General features: G+C 39.4%; 1 protein-coding gene across 1 annotated transcript in view; it reads right to left on the bottom strand.

The window, feature by feature from the left end:
- Window positions 1-21960, bottom strand: part of LOC126284382 (uncharacterized) — a 329783-nt gene that overhangs the window by 185425 nt on the left and 122398 nt on the right. Inside the window, exon 6 of the mRNA XM_049983265.1 lies at window positions 14750-14929. Within this exon, the coding sequence (XP_049839222.1) occupies window positions 14750-14929 (180 nt within the window). The remainder of the gene's footprint in view (window positions 1-14749; window positions 14930-21960) is intronic.

The following is a 21960-nucleotide window of genomic DNA, read 5'->3' as shown; positions in this document are numbered from 1 at the left end:
TTGATTAGCATCTTAGAATAAAAATTTTCTAGCAAGACAGTTCTGACTTCCCTGATACACCATAGGGTAGAAAATATTTCTTTCTTTGATACGATATTCACTTATTATTAATGAAATTACTATGGTGAGCATGCATGAGCATGCACTGTAACAAAATAACACTTACTTTTACAGTGCTACTGAGGAAGACTTACTTGTTTGTTACACTTACATCATTTACAACAACGGCATTGCACTGAGATCCAGCAGCGAAATCTTGTGTTCTCAGTCAACTTTCTGAGGTACACACACACACACACACACACACACACACACACACACACACACACACACACACACACACACCAATCATCCCACATTCATTCATTTTAATCTTTAGAAACTGTTTACCCTTAAAATAAATTTGTTCATCTGTGCTTGTCTATTTGCATTTACTCTGTGTTTCAGACTTTATGTAGACCACTTTAAATTAGATAGAGAAGAAGGAAAGACAATGACAGAAAGTTCTGGATGAAGAAGACGTTGATTGACAGTATGAAATGGGAAAAGGAAATAATATTGAGAACAACTTGGGATGCCCTATGTTTGTCAAATACCGGACATTGCAAAGACTGCACATCCCCTGAAGCTGATTATATACTATTGTCCCCACCACCTTTCTGTACATATTTCTACAAATGAAAGACATTACATAATCCCAAAGGGTTGTGAGACATGTAACACTTCTACCTATAGGCATCTGCATGAGGCTTGGCCACTATCTCAATGAGCCCCATATATTCATCTACAAACTTCTTAATTAATGATGTAAGCTTTTTTGATTTTTCCTTCGTTTTCACAAGCCCAAATCACCTATCTGAAAATCTGTGGGAGGCCCTCTCGCGTGATGTCACCTTTTCCTTCCCAAGGCCTACTTTCTAATATTTGTCTGTGCTATCTTCTCATTCTGTATAGTGTCACCTCTATAAGAGCAGGAAACTTCACTAAATCAAATGAACAGTTATTAGATGTAATTCTGCCCACTAATTCTACTGGTATCAAATCATTTGTTCAATGTTTGGGTGATTAATCACCTCTTTGAAATACTCTAGGTATCTGGCCTAAGCTGAGTGCTTCTTATGAGAATATGTCCTGTAAAGGAGATTTAGTTCTTTCATTATTCTTTCACACTTATTTCCCTGTGGACTGAGATATTAATATGGTTTACATTTCTTTTCTTTATACATTCCTCAAATCTCTTAGATACAAATTGCTTCTCTTTTGATACCCCATGGTCACAAAATAGTTCTTTTGTAGCTTACTCACAATCACTTTAGAATTGGCATTTCAATAGGGTAAAATCTCACATATTTTGTGAATCCATCTAGTAGCGCCAATACATATTCACATCCCCCTTGAAGTGGATAATGGTCCAAACGTGTCACAGTTATAAGATCATGTCTATTTTGAGGCTCTACCAAATACATTTGTCCCTGCATAGTTCAGCTTTTTGCTCCAACTTTTTGACACTGGTCAAAAGATTCTTATCTTTTCTGCACTCTGTGCCCCTACCTTACCCAATTTTACTATGCATTTCCTGTCACCATAATGTTCATCCTTCCTGTGCACATAATCTACTACCAAGTCTATATGTTGTTCTGGGAGTAAAAGTAGACTTTTTTTCCTCATCTTCCTTTGTTCATCTGAACATTATATCTTGGTGTATTTTATAATATTCAGCTATTTTTGGAAACTCTAAGTCCTAGCCAACTTTTTACCCGCTGATTTTGTCTCCTTGATTTTATTCTCTATTGAGGTTGTTACAGATTTGTTTAAGCTGTCCTCCTCCATCTAGTTGTCTCACTGCCAATAAAACATCAATTCATTCCCTGTGTTGTAATGGTACTACCTTCTGTCTGTTTTCTTCCACATTTTGAGACAATGCATCAGCTACTATGTTCCAAGCCCTTTATATACTTTATTTGTGTATCAAACTGCTGCAGATACCTCATCCACCTTCTAAGCCCGTGATGTTTTAGTTCGCATGGTGATTGTTAAAGCCTCTAACTCTGAAATGCCATAGTTCCCATTTGTTTCAGTTTGGAACAGCTTCAACCCCAAGCCTGTGAACCTGTATTTGGTCCTAGGGAGAAAGGCTTAGAAAAATGAGGATGATTTAATATCTGACTGCTCAGCACTGCTCCTTTACTTTCATCTGTACATTCATATGGAACCTTTCTTTTTTAATAGTTCCCTTAGACAAGGTGCCCTGAATAACTGCCCTGGCACAAATTTTCTATAAAATCTGAAAAGACCATACATACCTTTTAATCCCTTTTGAGTAGTAGATGCTTAGTAATCTCTAACGGCCATAATCTTATCAGGGTCAGACGTAATCCCTTCTCCACTGACCATATGTCCCAAAAACTTTATTTCTTTCTTCATAAACTTGGTTTTGCTTAACTTCAACTTCATTCCACCTCTTTCTATTGCCTCTTAAACATTAGTGAACAACAGACAACTTCTTTCCAAGTGGTAGTTGAAATCAACACATCTTCCACATAGACTGTAATTCTCCTTAACAGTACATCTCTTAATATTTGAGACATTGCCATGACAAATTCACAAACACTGATGTGCAACCTGAAGGGCACAACCTTGTACTGAAAGCATCTCCCCTCAAATAAGAAAGCTGTGTATTTCCTAGATTCTGTCACTAAAGGTGACAAGTTATTTTCTCAATAAAACCCCTGACTTCCTCCTCTTCTGGTTCTTCACCACTGTTAGACATTACTCCTTCTAATCTATGCACCTCTTCTTCTGCCCATCTGTTTTCTTCTTCCAGCATGTCTAACACTCTTTTTTATATTACAATACTTATCCTACAGTTTTGTATTCAATCCTGAACTTCATTATAGTGCATATCTACACTAATAACCTGCTCTGAAACATAATATTTTTCAGCTGTTCCTCGTCACCGTGGTTCCTCAAATCACTGTTATGATCCTTACTTTCACAAAAGTCTAATAAGTTTCCTTGAAAGACATTTATTTTGCCAGTATCCCATTCCTCTTGTGCAATACTATTCCTACTGTACTAGAACTAAGACTTTCATCTGTTGGTTGTCTTACCATAGGTTTTGCTAGCCGATTTAGCCTGTGCTGTTGCAGGCACCATTACAGACTAGTATTAGTTTCCTCCCTCTCCTATGTTATTGACACTGGTATTATATATGGCAGCATTTGCCACTATGCCCAGTCAACTGACTGATGTTGCATTAGCTCAATATTCCTAATATTCCTGTCTCTGTCGTCGTATCTGCTTGATTCAGCACCTCCTCATCCTTGGTGCTGCCTCTAAAATTACATGTACCTCGCTACTGTTCTCATTTTATCTAATGACAGACCTAAAATCTCTTTTATTATTTTCCTCCTCCTTTAGAAAATTTCCTGCTCTTCCAAAATAATGAATAAATTTATTAGTCTCATTTATGGTTGCTGAAATGATCTTCTTTCTCCAGCATCAAGGCAATTTGTTCTCTACCCCTAAAATAATTTGTTCTGTTCTACTTTAGTGCTCTAATATGACAAAGCTGTGATCAATTTTTGCACAAATCTCTTAATATTTTCTTTCTTGGGATTGAATTTTACCCCGACTGGAAATTAGCTAATCCTTCCATTTGCTTTCTTTTGCCCCAATATTCCTCACAGAAAGTGTGTGTGAAACCTTCCACATTGTCAGAGCTTCCTGGATGCTGCTTCTATGCACTGCACAGTGATCAGCTATCTCTGACATCATTAGCTGCCATCTCCTTGAATTGCTCAGGATCTTGATATATCTCAGCAATTCCTAACAGATCTTTGCCTCAACAACCCAGTTCCTCTTTCTACTTATTAGTCTGAAAGGTTACTTTCAGATTTGTGGGTTTTCCTTTCTAAAGTTTTTTACACTTCTGCTTTTAAAGTTCTCATTTGCATGAACTCTTTTCTTCCTATATGCTTCATGCAACAACTGCAGTGGTTTCAGTTCTCTTCATACTATTATCACATTCACACAGTTCAATCCACCTGCCTTGATAGGCTTTCTGTCTGCTCATTGTCCCTTCACTCTGTTGCTTTGAGTACTATCTAGGTGGTGTAAATCAGTTTTAAAGAAATCACCACCTAACACCTACCAGACTTAGGCCACAAAACTCTTGTTAAAAGTCAGTTTCTGGCAGCTCATGATAAATATCAAACAATCCGGTTCCACCTTCTTGTAGCAAGATTTTTAAAGAGCTGCTGACTATTTATTGCCACTATGACCCATAACATGGCTATCATGTCTGTATTTGTGTCTGCATTAATATTGTCTCTGCATGTTTACAGTTACAAAGATGTGCTACACATAGTGACATGAAAGAACCCAGAAATTTTGATGTTCATTCTGAATATTATTCATGATCTAAACAATCACTGATGAACAACTTTACACAAACTACACTTTTGGTCAGTTCAGTGGTCTTTGTTTACAGAAGGCATGCCATTCTATTTCATCATGTGTGCAAAACTTACCACATGTATTATGTTCAACCAGAATATTTCATACACAATTATCTTTCACACGGAAGCACATAAAATTATGAAACACTCATTAAAATGCTTCCCACTTAAGTACGTTTCTGCTACCAATAACCAAAATGAATTTATTTCTCCAATTCTTTGTTTTACACACTATTTGCAAAGTCAATCTAACATGATGTGTTCTGTACAATGGTTTGGAAGCAACTCCACAGATGGTGTTCTTGTACAGATAGCACCCATCTCTCTGTACAGGAATTTCTCAGTTCTGATTGACTACTGATCTGAATAACTAATCAGAACATTTTTTCTAGCTGATTCTCATGGTAAAATTCTGACTTATCCAATCACAATTTTTAAGGATATGTATTACATTCACCTTACAATCATAAATAATACACAAAACGAAAGAGAAACACAAACAGTTTTTCTTACAATTATTCAATGTGAACACTGATTGAGTTGATAGGCAAGTTGTTCCAAAACCTTGAACATTGTGTCAGGAGTAACTGTTGCAATAACACTGTTTTTAAAGTCAAATAGATCAGCTGGTATAGAAGGCACAAAAACATGATTGGGTCAGATTGTGTGCGAACATGGATGTCATGCATAAAATGCTATGTCAACTGGCCCATTGTGTCCAATCCACCAGTCAGACACAACATTGTTTAATCAGTCACGTACTGAGTTACACCAGTGAGGCGGCACACCATCTTGCTCCCAAATAAAGACATGTTGTTCAGCTTTTTCCCATTGTGGCATAGACCTTAACTGTAGCACCTCAGGATAAAAAACATCTGTTACAGCTGATTCACTGAAAAAGGAAGGCACATAAACTTTCTGCACAGATATTTCTTGGGGCTAATCATGAAAGACTAGCACTCATTCAATACGTTTTGCAGTCACTCATTGTCATTTCATTTCATACTCTACCCATTGCGCATAGGTATACAAACAAAACTGTTTGAGTTGCTCTTTCATTTGGTGTATTATTTACAATTATAAGTTGTAATAAATGCTTTAACACCTTAAAACTGGTATGTTCATTTTGAAACATCCTGTATTTCAGGATGGACAAGATGAAAACTTACTTTATTTCTATTTCAAGTATGGTTTTCCTTTATCATAACAAAATAAATTGATAATATTTCTTTATCAACTTGCAAGCAGCATTTACCAGTACCCATGTTGAGATTTGCCTTAACTGTGTGAAAAACTCCATTTCTAGGATACAATTTACTATTAATTTCTTAACCACAAGTAAATTGCATTTTATTTTAGTATTATTTAAAGTAATAGGAATCAATGCTTACATCTTAACATGTTGTGTCTTGTTTCCTAAGGCTGTTAATATTATGCACTTTTGTGTAGGGAAAATGGGTACATGCATGTCCTTTGCTGTCATATCAAAGAAACTCTTGGGTTATCACAAACACACCTGTATTCAAAATAATATTTCTTATATCTGCATAAATTATTGATTCCAGTTTCCATAACTCCAGAAGATAGACGTTGACTGTGAATATTGTATCACAGACACAGTCCCTTTACTGTTCAGAGATGTCACTCAAGCCACCCAAAGATATAAACAACCATGCATGAGCAGTGCCTAATAGACAGAGGGGGTCCGACAGCCGATCAGTTCCAGTCGTTCCACCAGCAAAGAGGTACATGGCTCATGTTGTCTGTAGTTCAACCATGCCTAAATGGTTAATACTGCAGTTTGATTGCATCTGCATTTTTATTTTGTGCCAGAAAGGGCTCTCAAAAAGGGAGGTGTCCAGGCATCTTGGAGTGAAACAAAGTGATGTTGTTTGGACATGGAGGAGATACAGAGAGACAAGAACTGTTGATGACATGCGTCGCTCAGGCAGCCCAAGAGCTCTATTACAGTGGATGGCCGCTATCTATGGATTGTGGCTCGGAGGAACCCCTACAGCATTGCCAAAATGTTGAATAATATTTTTTGTGCAGCCACAGAACGTCATGTTATGACTCAAACTGTGCACAATAGGCAGCATGATGTGCAACTTCACTCCTGACATCCATGGCAAGATCCATCTTTGCAACCATGACACCATGCAAGGTGGTACAGATGAGTGCAACAACATGCCAAATAGACCACTCAGGATTGGCATCACGCTCTCTTCACCAATGCGTGTCACATATGCCTTCAAACAGAAGATGTGTTTGGATTCAACCTGGTCAGGCAGAATGCATTAGACACACTGTTTAGTGAGTGCAGCAAGGTAGAGGTTCCCTGCTGTTTTGGGATGGCATTACGTGGGACTGATGTACACTCTTGGTGATCAAGGAATGCACCAAAATGACTGTGCAATATGTGAATGCCATGCTCCAACTGATAGTGCATCCAAACTGGCAGGATGTTGGCGAGGCGAGGCATTTGTCTTCATGGACAATTCACGCCCACATCATACACATCTTGTGAATGACTTCCTTCAGGATAACAGTACCGCTCAACTAGAGTGGCCAGCATGTTCTCCAGACATGAACCCTATTGAACATGCTGGGTATAGATTGAAAAGGGCTGCTTATAGACAAAGTGACCTACCAACCACTCTGAGGGATCTACGCTGAATTGCCATTGAGGAGTGGGACAATCTGGACCAACATTTCCTGGATGAACTTGTGGATAGTATGCCATGATGAATATAGGTATACATCAATGTGGGAGGACATGTTACTGAGTATTAGAGGTACCAGTGTGTATAGCAATCTGGACCACCACCTCTGAAGGTCTTGCTGTGTGGTGGTACAACACAGGCAGTGAGCAATAAAAAGGGTGGAAATAATGTTTATACTGGTCTCTGTTCCAGTTTCCTGTACTGGTTCCAGAACTCTCGGAACTGAGAGATGCAAAACTTTTTTTGATGTGTGTATTAACCATCTCAACTATTTACACTGGATATTCATAAGAACACCACTATGAAAAGTTTGTTCCCCTTGTCTGACTTTATTACTTGAGGCAGCATTCCTGTGACCTTTTTAGTTTCTGTAATAGCCACTGTTATTGTTTAGTTTTCCATGAGAGGGTTCACCATAGCAGTTTTGACTATTCCAGTTATTGTAATTTTTTTAAATGATGGAGTAGCCATGATTATATTTATGCTATCCCCTTTTTTGTGCATTTCCAATTATGTTTAAAGCATAATTTTACATGCCTATTTCAAAAAGCAATCACAGATTAGTTTAGCATCACTTTACTGTTTAGTTTAGTTTACTGTTTAGTTTATTGATACATATAAAGAAGAATAATGAAGCACAGTTATGAATAACTAGTGCCCCAGCTGTGATGTGTGTGTGTATGTGTGTAATAGCTTAATTGAATCTTTGTACCACTTGAGAGTGGTAAATAACATATAAAAAGCAGGCCTGGTGAATTATTATTACAGCAACATGTATTCATATTATTAAAGTGTTTCTGCTAGACACTTTTATTTCTTCAGAATTTCCTTCAAAACTTATAATAGTTTTGAGATTTTTGAAGGCCGTATGAGAGACTGCAGAAAAAATTTGTGAAATGCTTTCACTATCTTTGCAACTTCTGTACTTCTTTACCTATTCTCTCTACTAAATGTAATAAATTGTTATTAAAATACATGCTATGTTGAAGCATCATTAATGATGTTCTTTGCACTCTGATAATAAAACTACCCCATTCTGTGACTCATGACCCTACCCCTTAATATGCTGTAATTCAGAGACACATCATTCTCTAGTCAGCTAATGCCTGGTTGCTTTAATAGTTTTTCCTGCATATATTTCAGTAACTTCTGTGAATCTTACAACTGCTTCTAACTGTTATATCTACAAGTGAGTTTTTTGCCCAAATACACACACTAAATACTAGATGGATCTAAATATTTTCACAGGATGTAGCACTTCACTGAAATCTCCAGGACAAGAATAGAGAACTGGAGACAGCCTCTGGAGCATGTCAGGCTTGAATACAAAGGTTCTTGAGTAGATAGCCTCTGAGCACTATGATATAATATTTATTTCCTTTACACAAGCATACTTTGATACAAATGTAGACAGCTCTGATATGAATAATTTAATTGGGTAGATAAGAACTCTATTCACCAAACAGTGGCAGTACACACACATAAAAGAAGGTTGTAATTAGGCTAGCTTTTGGAGACAGTGGTTCCTTCTTCAAGCAGTAAGGTTGAAGGGTAAAGAAGAGGGATGAAGGAAAATAACTGGAGAGATCTACGAAAAAGGGTAAATTTCATGAAAGTCAGCAGAACTGTGGGTTAGGGGAGACTTTCTGAACAGGATGAAAAGCAAAGACTGATTGTTTGGGACTGCATTGGATGAGATTTGAAAACCTGTTATCTTAAAGGTGGGACACAGCAATATGCAGGACAGAGATTATTGCTTAAGCATCATGCATGAATTAATAAGAGCAAAAAGCTAAATAAATAGTACGTAACAGAGGTGGCATGGTGCAGTGACAAACAGATGGTTAAGACAATGATAGATGTAGAAAACTAAAACAGAGTGAAGAAAAGAGTAGTTGCTGTGAAAAAATGCTGAGATGGAAGAAATTAATGTAAATTATGGCCAAGTGGGTGGCAAGAGCCAAGGCCAAGAGCCAAGGGCTCGTTACCATTAGAAGAGTTATGAGAAACTGATGTCTGGGGGAAGAATTCAGATGGTGCATGTAGTGAAACAGGCACCGAGGACACAATTGTCATGCTTTACAACATGCTCTGCAACAGGGTATTGCATCTTTCCAGTATACACCCTCTGCCTATGCCCATTCATCCTAATTGATAATTTGGTGGTTGTCATGCCAATGAAACAAGTCAAGCAGTTTTTACATAACAGCTGGTGTATGACATGCCATTTCACAGGTGGCTCTCCCTTTGATAGTAAAGGTTTTTTCAGTTACAGGAAAGCTATAGGTGGTGGTTGGAGGGGACATAGAGCAAAGTCTTAGAGTGGCAATGGTCACAGGGGTAGGAGTCATAGAATAAGAAGATGGGTGCAGAAGGAGCATAATGTCTGACAAGACTATTCAGAGATTTTGAGGGTGATAAAAAGCTATTTTAGGTGTGATGGGCAAAATTTAGACAGAATGGATATAATTTCAGGGAATGATTTTATGAAGTCATGGCCCTGTTGAAATATCTGTTTGATACACTGCAGGCCAGAATAATACTGAGTCACCAGTGGTATGCTCCAAAGCTGTTTTTTGGAGGGATCAGCACAAATGGATGTGGTGCCCTGGGAAATTTGCCTTTGAACTAGGCTGATGGGGTAATTTTGTGCAGTGAAGGCTGAGGTGAGAATGGTTGTGTATTGGTGTAAAGGGTTTTAATAAGAGATACACTTAATCAAAGGGCCTTAGTCCCTTTAGCACATATTAGTAAAATCTGAGTTACTCTATGGGCACCAGCCTTTGATGACACAATAATTCCAATTTTAATCTTGACTTAGATATCAGGCACTGCCCCTTCTTAAGAAGACACCTTGTACAGTCAGATACATAATAGGTATACCAGAGAAAAATCAGATATACAATTAACTACATGCCTGTACTCCTTAAATAAATATTATTTAATGTTTGATTACTCCACAGAACCTCTATGGTTTAAAATTCAACCTTGACTCAGATCTATGGCATTCTCCCTTCTTATGATAATTATCTGAGTATTTACAACACACAAGAAACACAAGGGAATACACTGAATTAATGGACCTTACTCTTTTTGTCATAAAAAAATCCAATAATCAAAATTTCCAATACTATAAACCACTGTACAATAAGCAACTCAATGATGTCACCCCCTCAAAAGCACACAGTCAATACAAAGCTAGAAACTGGGCACTGCCCTTTTTAAGATAATAATCCAAGTGACTAGAACAGACAAGATATGCTAAGCTACTATCACTTAAATTCAGCAAGTAATTACAGGCTAATAGATAGGAAAGACATTTTATGGGCATAGTTCTGCAGAAAACTTGCTTACTTATAGACAAGGACTCAGCAAACAGCTTAGTAATGAATGAGTTAAGCAAATCAAGCATACAGTGGTTGATTCTCAAGGTAAAGAAAGCGTGTTATAGTATTTGCTTTGCCAACCAGTCACTGAGTACATACATTTCACTATCAGCTGTCCTGATTTTGAGCAATGACTTAAAAGCAGCCTTCAAGTAAATCATCATGACACCCAGCAGACACGCTTGTACATAAGACCAGAGGACTTGAACTCACCACATCCCTTTGCACTTTTGCACTGTGCCCATGGTCAATACATACCAAATTTGAACAGGTTTCTACAACAACAGAAACATACAGTTAAATGCCATACATCTTTAATATTGCCCAAGACTATCACAACACAGTCATATTCAGCCACACAAAGAACTGCTTATAATCATTCTGCCATATTCATAAAAAATATACATTCTCTTAACCAAAAGTGTATTTGTTAGGGTTTCTGCAGTACCTCGCCTAGACATACATACTTTCAAAAATTTGTTTCCATTCCATTTTTACCAAGAGAGGTGGCACAATGATTAGCAGAGTTACATGGTTGCCTATGTAAGTGTTAAATGAACCTGACATGACATTATTGATGTATGACAGCATTATACAAATGTGTGATACTGATCTGCTATGAACAAATGTAATGGAAGGAAGGATGGAAGGTTATATTCAACGTCCTGCCAACATAGAGATCATTAGAGATGGAGCACAAGCTTAGATTGTGTCAAAGATGGGGAAGGAAATCAGCCATACCTTTTGAAAGGAACCATCCTGGCATTTGTGTGAAGCAATTTACAGAATTCAAGGAAAATATAAATCTAGACAGGTGGGCACAGGTTTGAATCACAGTCCTCCCAAATGTGAGTCCAGTGTGCAGTGTGTTTTAAGACAACACAAGATAGACAGTTGTTCATCTCCATTCCACAATAACTGCTCAGAATTCCACACCCAGCAGTCATAATCCATTTGAAGCAATGTGTGCATAAGAAATCACAAAAAAAATAAAAAAATAAAAATAGTCTACAGTATGTCACCTCAAGAGCCTCAACCTAAATCAATGTAACAACTAGGCTCACCAAATTCAGAATTGAAGTCCAGCACCTTAAGTCCACTGATGCAGCTTGTCACTTCACATCCCAAGCAGACAACAGTACAGTGACCGCTGATCCACAATAACACCCACAAGCCATCAACATGAGCAAAAACCCTTCCCTGCAACATCACAAGGCAGGCCCAGCAATTAACCACCTGACCTCTCCAATAGTGGAGGTTTGTTGCAGAACGCAGACTAAACAACCTCTGTATACTCCCACTGACTCCTCACTTGTTCACCCTCAGCACGTTAAGAAATTGCCATGTGTGTGCACATGCATGCCTACTAGCAGGAGGCTAAAGGTGTTGCATCACTGATGCCTGGTAGTACATATCAGTCACACATCCCCCTTCCCCATTAAGGTGACAGCTAGATAGGGCAAGGCAACAACAACACGAGAATGAAACACACTATCCACAATCTGTCCCTCAGCACCTCCAAACTTAATTTGGCTTAGGTAACCCTGTTCCTTTTATGAGTTTTAAATTCTCTGTGATGATGCTTACCATGGAGAGACCCTACAAAGGACAAAAACACCTTCCCAGCAACCCCTCCCATGGCTCCACTCTGATTCCACACATTCTTGATATAAACCACCCGCTCATGGCCACAGCTGGTGCATGTCTTCACCTGTTGTAATTACAGGCTTGCTGTTTATGAGCAAGCAGAATATTCCTCCTGGCAGCCTCCCATCTTGTCCTCAGACTTCTGGGATTGACACACTCTGGCAGATGATTGTTGAGAGTCCATGTATTGCCTGGAAGAGAATTAACCCCCTATGAGAGCACCATCTTTGCTGGGGTAGTTTCATGGACCTTGTGGCAGCTGGTATTGAAAGACAAACTTAACTAATTCAAAGAATGGTGCCATCTTTTTCGGTCCTCAGAAAGATAAACTGTAAGAATGGTGCTATCTTTTCTGGTCCTCAGAAAGATAAATTGTAAGCACACAAATCAAATTTTGATCTATACACTCTGCAAATGTTGGTTGGGGATAGTAAGGAACTGTTGTAATGTGTTGGATCCCAAAAAAGGGCCTGGAAACACTCATGATGTGAACATAACACTTTTACTGGGTTTCTCCAACTTGCATTCCTGGTACATGGCTACTAATCCCTGGATCTCAGAGGCCAATTCCTGCCACATTAAGTGTTCCTTAATCTGAATCTTCATTTTATTTATGCCCAGGTGTCTCTCGCACTAGGACTGTTGGAAGTAGGTGAAGACCTCAGGCACTTAACTCTGGGGAAGACAGATCTTTAATTTTGCATTGCACTTAGTAGAACGGCACAGCACCTCACTACCAGACAACCTTCCACCAAATATTCATGATCTTGCTGAACTCCTCATCCCTATGCTGCTCATCCTCCAGGAGTCGGTCTCAGTTAGGATGGCAGTGGCCAAGTCAGTCCCTGTCATCTCTACCACAGCCGCAGATGTTGGTGCCATTGGTAAAGCCTCACTTTTCTCCTCTACCATTTCCCCACCGACCACCCAACTGATGGCATTGGCCACCTGAAACTGAGATTCTTTAATATGTACAATATCAAATTGAAATGCTGGGATGTGGACAGCCAGGTGTTCCACCATTCTGGTCTTGCATGGCCAGGACGGAACCAAATTTAACTCTCTGTTGTCAGTTTCTAAACTGAACTCCCTATGCTGTAAATAAAATTTAAACTGCTCCAATGCACACAGTACTGCCAGTGCCTGAAGTTCATATGTGGAGTAGTGGCTTACAGATTCTGATAGCACCTGCAATGCCTAAGCCAATGGCCTAAGCTTGCCTTCCTGTTCTTGTAGAAAGACTGCTGTGATGCCTGAGTTGGATGCATCTGTTTCAACTATAAATGATTAAGTGAAATTGAGAATTCTTAATGCCCTGGCAGTACTGAGTATCTGTTTCAGGGCCTAAAAAGTCCATTTGAGGGACTCCTCCCACTGTTATTTGCACAAGACTGGGCACAAGTTTCCTACAAGATTTGTGATATCCACAAATCACACTATATCTCTTTAATTTCAGGGTCTCAGAAATTAGTGAACAGCCTGAATGCTGGATTGATTGATGCTCACCCTTTCCACTGACTCATTGTGCCTCAAAATGATATCTCTTTCCAAGGGACAAGCTTTGGTGTTGGCTGTTTGAACATTTCTTGTGTGCTTTCTTACAATCTCTAACTAGATGCTGTGTACACGAGCATTGAGAACACTGAAGCTCCATGAACTCCTTCCCACCTCTCTCTGAGGCCCTTTTCCTACTTTACCCGGTGGTATAACCTGACTTCATTTTCTGTCCCCATGTCAGACATTTGCTATGTGGTCCCTATCTTGTCGACGTCAGAGAATGAGCTTGGCTAACCTATGAACTACCCTGTGGCCACATTCCCTCTAAAACATTACTACTGCTTCATGTTCCATATCCTTAGCTGCCTCATGTTTCCTACTCTCTACACATAGCAAAATTCTTGCCACCTACATATGCCCAGCAATATCTGCTATGGTTTCAACCACATCTTGTACTCTATAAAAGTATTCATCAATTATGTCCTCCTGTCTACACATGCCTAGGCACCTTGACAAGATACTGTCATGTAGAAGACTGAGTGGTTCTGCAGCCCACATAACATCAGTTACTAACCCACTCAACTGGCTTCTGTGAGACGATAAATCACTTGAAATATTACTTGTAACTTTAGCAGCTAACCATAATTTCTCGGTTATGTGGTTGATATTACTGTATCGACAATACCGAATATCATGGATGACAAGGAGAAGAGGGTTTGGTATCTTACTAAACTGATTCCCAGTGGCCTCCCTCACACCACTAGGTTGCTGATCCTCACCCTCTTCACTTCCTTCAGGTAAGCTAATAAGGGTCATCTGCCATTGCACAGACAGAATTTCCTACTGCAATTTAAATACGTCTGCCATGTACTTAATGGCCTTGTTAACTGGATGGGTATTATTAAGTGTATGTGCAACATGATCCAGCAGAGCACGCAACCAAGTCATCTGAGTACACAAGTGGGAAGTGCAATTAAAGCAGAACCTTCCTGAATTATAGGAGGCACGGAAGACATGCAGTGCATGTGGTACTCACCTCCCCAGCTGTCTGCAAGGTGCTGTTCGCTGAAATTTCCACTGCACCCCCCAGCTGCTGACACGACTTGGCTGCACTGCCCTGCTCTGACTGAGCAAGCATTCTTAACTCACGGAGTAAACAGTCCCTCCGTGTATACTTCCTCCCCGGGGTACTTTGTGCATCCATAATTGGAAGACTCTGCAAACATGCAGAAAATACAGTGACAAGTACCACTAAATATACTCAACACATACTTTTGTCTTAGCCTACACATATAATGTGTACTGCACCAAGCTATGCCATTGTACTGTAAATAACCATGCACTGTGCTAACAGCTCATGTATCAAGGACAGAGATAACGAATGGGAGGCAACCTTTGGAGCAGGTCAGACTCAAGAATAGGTGTTCTTCAGTGGACATCCTCTGAGCATTGTGATATAAAATTTAGGTAACAAAAATATTTCCTTCACACTGGCACCCTTTGGTACAAATGTGGACAATTTTAATAACAGATATACTTAATCAGAGGGCCTTAGTCCCTTTAGCTGGTATTATTAAAACTTGAGTTATTCTATGGATGTTTGCCTTAAACAACATACACTATAGGTACAGCAGAGAAAAATCAGATTTATGTTCAACCAATGGGCCTTAGATCATTAACAAACATTATTTAATGGTGGATTACTCCATAAAACCACCAGGGTTCCAAATTCAACATTGACTTAGGCTTCAGGGATTGCCCCCTCTTGAGAAAATCATTTGTATAGTTAAAATACACAATTGATACACAAGACATAGATAAGATTTGCACTTAATCATGGACTGAAACCCTTTTAGCAAAATACCATTAAACATGGAATTACTGCAGGAACACATGCTCCTTTCATCAACCAGTGACCAATCCCACCTCAGAAAAGGCTTTAATTCCAGCAAACTGTACATACCAGGCATTAGCACTTACTTGGAAAACAATCTAATAATAGCTTGCAATAAATATATGTGCCCAAGGAATACGCAGACTAACAGTTAACCAAATTAGTATGCTTTGCTCTTCAAAACACTGCAAATACTAACTAGGAAGCTGGATAGTGCCTTTTCTTATGACAATAATTTGAAGAGTTAAAACACCAAAGAAATACAGGGAAATATACTGAATTAATGAATCTCACCCAATTTTATCAAAAAACAATTAACAATCAAAACTGCCAACACTATAAATCACTGTATAATAATCACTATTCCAAGAACATACAGTCAGCATTAAGCTAGGCATTGCACACCACCCTACCTTCGAAAATAATGAGAGGAATTAGAATAGAAAAGATATGCTAGACTACCATGAATTAAATTCAGCAAATAATTCACAGGTGAATAGAGGAGAGGAGGGGAAGGAGGAAGAGCAGAATATTAATGTTTAATATCCCACAGACAGCAAGGTCATTAGGGATTGAGCACAAGCTTGGATTAGGGAAGGATTGAGAGGGAAATTGGCTATGCCCTTCTAAGGGAATCATCCCAGCCTTTTTGCTTACGTAATATAGAGACATCAGGGAAAACCTAAATGGGGATGGCTGCACACGGGTTTGAACCATTGTCCTCTCAAATGTGAGTACAGTGTGCTAATCATTGTTCTTCCATGCTCAGTCATAGGTGAATAGATAGGAAAAGAAATTTTATGGGCAAAGCCCTGCAGGAAACTTGCTTATTTCTACACAAGGATTCAGAAAACAGTCTAGCACCGAGTGAGTTAAGCAGTGCAAGTGTACAGTGATAGACACTCAATATGAGCAAAGCATGTTACGGAATTTGCTTTGCCAATCAGTCACTGAGGACATACACACATATATGTGATTGTGAGCTGTCTTGAAGCTGAGCAATGATGCAAAGCAGCTTTAAAGTAAATGTCCATGACACCCAACCAACTACTGGTGACCCACTGGTTACATAAGTCCACAAGATTTGAACCCAGCTCATCCATTCACACCCTTTCACCACGCCCACAATAAATACCAATCTAATTTTTACAGCTTTCCACAACAGAGGCAACATATAGCTAAACACAATACATCTTTAATGTTGGACAAGAGCACCACAACATGGCCTCATTCAGCTACACAAACCTGCTTATAATCATTCCACCATATGCATGAGGCACTTGTGATTTTTTTAAAACAACAAAAGCTAGAACAAGAAATTTTGTGGTACCAAAAAGAAGGACAGGTGTTTGTCTAAGTTCCACAATAAAGTCTTAGAACTGCACACAGAACCATCATAATCATTCTGAAGCAGAGCATACATCAGCACAGGAAACTCCCAGAGAAAATAATCTAACAGCCTATATCATCAAGGCTTCAGCCTAAACATACAGAACAACTAGGCTCATCAAAATCAGATTAGAATCCAGCACATAAGTCCATTGGTGCATCTTGTCACTTCACTTACCAAGTGGACAGCAACACAGTGACCTGTTGATCTGCAAGTAACCCTCCCACATGCCATTGGGATATATAAAAACCCTTCTGTATAGCATCACAATGTGGGCCCAGTGATCAACCACTTGACATCCTCTACTCCGGAGGCTGCACGTCTCAGACTAAGCACCCTGGGTGCTCCTACTGACTCCTCATTATTTCACCCATGGCATGTTAAGAACTTACTGCATGAACACACATGCATATCTACTGGCAGGAGGCTAAAACTTTGTATCAGTGATGCACTGCCAATACTGTCAGTATCGATGCAATGCCATCAATCATGGAGTTATATCAGTAAATAATTAACAGCAGGTTGGCTAAACTGTAACACAGATTTATGTAATATGACTGAAGTATTTTGATTTAGGTACTATGAATGTTACTACAAGTCATTTTAAAGGAATTTATTTTAGAAGTATATTTTATGTTATTAGCCAATGTATTTCACAGTAAAACAGGTGCAAATCTGAGAGAGGTCATGACCCTCCACCAGCTACAAGGAACATTTTTACTAGGTAATGACCCCAATTCAATGGCTGAGGGCAGACCTGCCTGATGACATCAACAAATCTGACATATTTCATAAGTCTACTGGTATAACATGCTGACCACAGGAAGCAGGCTAGGGTGGAAGGAGAAAGACACTTTTCCAACAACAAAAGAAATAGAAAGATTACATGAAATATGCAATTATTAATTTTTTTTATGAATGCTTTTCAAGTGATTTACAATAACACCCCATTTTAAATTCCCACAAATTATCTTTTCTCACTTTTTACATTCCCTTTTTTTTTTTTTTTTTTTTTGTTCCAGCAGAAGTCACATTCTATCAGTACAATGCTTTCCCGTTATTAATGATCCCATGTTAGAAGATTTCCCTCATTTTAAGTTTTCTTTGATGTTATCAGGACATGTAGCATTGATTTTCAAACAGATTTCTGCAAAAGGTGCATCATATTCCTGCTCAAGGTCAGCCTTGGAGCAAAGCAGAAAATATAAACTATACACAAAATTATTTAACATGTAATGTAGCATTCGTACAGTGAGCAAGATTTTCATTGCTGCTGCATTGGGTCTTGGCCACCTGTATTATAGTTTCACAGTATTTGGTAGGGTGGGAACGTATGATGAGTCGCTGCCTTAATCATAATCACAATCTGATGATAGTGACTCTACCAGCAATCATCCTGCTGCACATTTGCAAGTTTCTTGTTAGCACTCAGTCACTGCCTTCACGATAATCATAAAGGTAGTGGCTGAGTGCTGACACACACAAACTGAGTGTATGTTCCCTCATCATTTTGATTATGTCCAATAGTGTAAATAATATATATATATATATATATATATATATATATATATATATATATATATATATATACCAAGCGGGAAAGCGCCGGCAGACAGGCACATGAACAACACACACACAGAATTATGAGCTTTCGCAACTGGCAGTTGCTTCGTCAGGAAAGAGGGAAGGAGAGGGAAAAATGAAAGGATGTGGGTTTTAAGGGAGAGGGTAAGGAGTCATTCCAATCCCGGGAGTGGAAAGACTTCCCTTAGGGGAAAAAAAGGACAGGTGTACACTCGCACACACACACACACACACACACATATCCATCTGCACATACACAGACACAAGCAGACATATTTAAAGGCAAAGAGTAAGGGCAGAGATGTCAGTCGAGGCAGAAGTACATGGGAAAAATATATTAAAAACAAGGATTCCAAGACCCACCAAGTGGGAAAGCGCCGGCAGACAGGCACAATGAACACAACACACACAAACACACACACAGAACCACTAGCCCTCGCAACCGATGGCCGCCTCCCCAGGAAAGAGGGAAGGAGAGGGAAAGACGAAAGGATGTGGGTTTCAAGGGAGAGGGTAAGGAGTCATTCCAATCCCGGGAGCGGAAAGACTTCCCTTAGGGGGAAAAAGGACAGGTGTACACTCGCACACACACACACATCCATCCGCACATTAATGGGCAATTGTTTCACACATTCTTTCCAGGTCACTGTTTGTCACAATTCATCAGACACAATGAAAAAAGATGTAGCTTGCCTGTAGTTTCAATGTCACTATTTGCTGAGTTATGTGGCGTTCTCTATAAGATTTCAATGTGTCTGAAACCCAGTGCCTTTGATAAACTTTACAACAACTGAATTCATTCTCTCAACTGAGAGATGCATTTGAAATATACTCAAATTTTTTACATTTCCCTTTTCTTACCTATTAGGTCATAAATTGTTATATTTGCTATTTTCATCAGTTTGCCAGGCACAGTGGCCGAGCGGTTCTAGGTGCTTTAGTCTGGAACCGCGTGACTGTTACGGTTGCAGGTTCGAATCCTGCCTCAGGCAGTGTGTGATGTCCTTAGATTAGTTAGGTTTAAGTATTTCTATGTTCTAGGGGACTGATAACCCCAGATGTTAAGTCCCATAATGCTCATATCCATTTTTCATCAGTTTTGCATGTTTCTTTTTCTCATTCATACTGCATAGAACAACTATGCCCCTCAGCCACTTTATTCAGTCAACAGCTATAGACTTAATGAGATCAATAGGTACTCAGGAGGACACCATATGCCATCCTAGACAGAAGATACATTATGTGGACCTGGTTATTCTTTGAAGCTCAAGAAGTCACTGATCAAGTGAATGTGGAAAAGCAAGCACCACATATGGTTTCTTAACAGGTACACTGAGATAATTGCCTGTCTTGTACATCTCACTGTTAGAGAAGTGGAGTCAGCCATCATCCTTCATTGGTGAAGCGCCAGGAGACTAGCAAGTAACATATTTAGCTTTTCTGTTTGTGTTCTCAGTTTAAATCTTAAATTTTTCTGTATTTTTGCATGTTTGCAAAGTCATTTCATATTTTTGTATTTGAGAGCTAGAGTAACATGTTTTAATATGGTAATGTGTACTATGAGCAATCTGTAGCACAGTAGTACTTTCTTTGTTTTTGGATGGCCATAACCTTTAACCACAGCTCAGTCAGCTACCAGCCACCAGTAGTGAATCACCAGAAGAGTAGAGAATCACATATTTAGTTTTTTACATTTGTTTTCGTAGTTTAATTCACAATTTAGTAGTAGTAGAATAGATAGTGCGGGTGCAGGCTATGTGCAGACATAGTATGAGCTGGCCATAGTTTGTCTACAGCTGAAGATGTTTATGGCCATGGTCAGTTTTCTGCAGGCTGCTGCCTAAGGGTGTGGTGGCAGTTGAGAAACTCATACATCATATGGGACACATGAGGTGTCACTTCTTTTGCACATGGACTCTGCTATTGAGGCACCTTCGAATGTATCAGATGCAGGGATCCAAGCTCACTGCAGTGTGAGTGGCAGGTTGTTACATACGCGTGTCACTCGACGTGGAGAGTCAATGTGGGTGCTGGCCATCTGGCATCGCTCATTCACTCTCTGACTGGACAGATGGCCACTCCTTCAGCAGGTCTGACCAAGCACATGGGAGGATGTTTTTATTAGTTGTAGGGAGCTTCATTCGAACCCCTTGAAGCAAAAGTGTCCAGGGCTGCAAAGAATCCCAGTGTGACTCAGTATGTCTGGTTGGGAGTGGAAAGGTGGCGGTCAGGGGGGAGGGCGAGGGAGGGGGTGCTCTTCCAAGATATGGAGCAGGCCCTGCCTTTGGCTATTGAGGGTAAAGGGTGCAGTAGTCTGAAAGTTGTTGCTCATGACAGCACCAACAATGCCTGTCTCTTGGGTTTTGTTGATATCCTCTGTTCCTACAGGTGGCTGGTGAAGTAGTGAAACTGCTAGCCTCACTTGTGGGGTTTAAGTAAATCTCACAACTAGTAGCATCATATTCAGAGACAGTCAGGGTTCTTTGGTTTGGAGCTGAGTGGAGGGTCTCAAAGAGAGACTTTGTTGATTCTGTGATGGTCATGGCTGCAGATTTCTGGAGTTGTGTTATAGGGTGCAAAGTTGTGGGACTCCCCTTGGTAGGTCATGGGTGTACTGTACAAGGAAGCAGTTACTTGCATAGCAGAGAACTTATAATAGTGCACAAGGTTTTTTTTAGGCTAGGTGGTAGTTTGGGATCATTTGATGAGCACTTGCTAGTTGTTATGCACAGTGAAATTGAACCGTGTACAAAGTAGATACACTTCAACTGTCAAAATTTTACTTGTAGACTGCCAAAGTATTCATACCAAAGTACCAATATTTATTGCCCTGCACGAAATTTCTCAGACTCACATTATTCTTGGGATCAAAAGCTGGCAGTAACCCAAAGCAGAAAGCTGCAAAATATGTAGTGGGTTATGGAAAGTATATTGGATAAACAGATTAGATGCAATAGAGGGGAGAGTGTTCATTATAGGTGGTAAAAATATTGTCTCTCATGTAGCCAAATCCGAGGGTAACAGTGAGGCTATCTGGATGAATATAACAATTGTAGGTGAAATCAGATTAATAGTGATGTTTTTACACTCATTCAAGAAAACTCTATGGTTAGTCGCACAGAAATACTCAGATCCTGCAATATTAGTTGGAGTTAACTTTAAACTACCAAGTATAGGCAGGGACATCTAAGGATTCACTGCAGATGGTATGGATAGACAGTCTTGTGAAGTACTTCTGACCACATTTTCCAAAAACTGCCTTGAACAACTCGCTAGACAACCCAGACAAAACAGAAATATTTTACGTCTCATAGCTACAGACAAGTCTTATGTTATCCACAGCGTCAGTACAGAGGCAAGGATTAGTGATCATGATGTC

The sequence above is a fragment of the Schistocerca gregaria genome, chromosome 8, assembly GCF_023897955.1.
Source record: "Schistocerca gregaria isolate iqSchGreg1 chromosome 8, iqSchGreg1.2, whole genome shotgun sequence".
In the NCBI taxonomy this organism is placed as follows: Eukaryota; Metazoa; Arthropoda; class Insecta; order Orthoptera; family Acrididae; genus Schistocerca; species Schistocerca gregaria.
The sequence above is the reverse complement of the archived record's forward strand: the minus strand, read 5'-3'. Positions and strand labels throughout refer to the sequence as shown.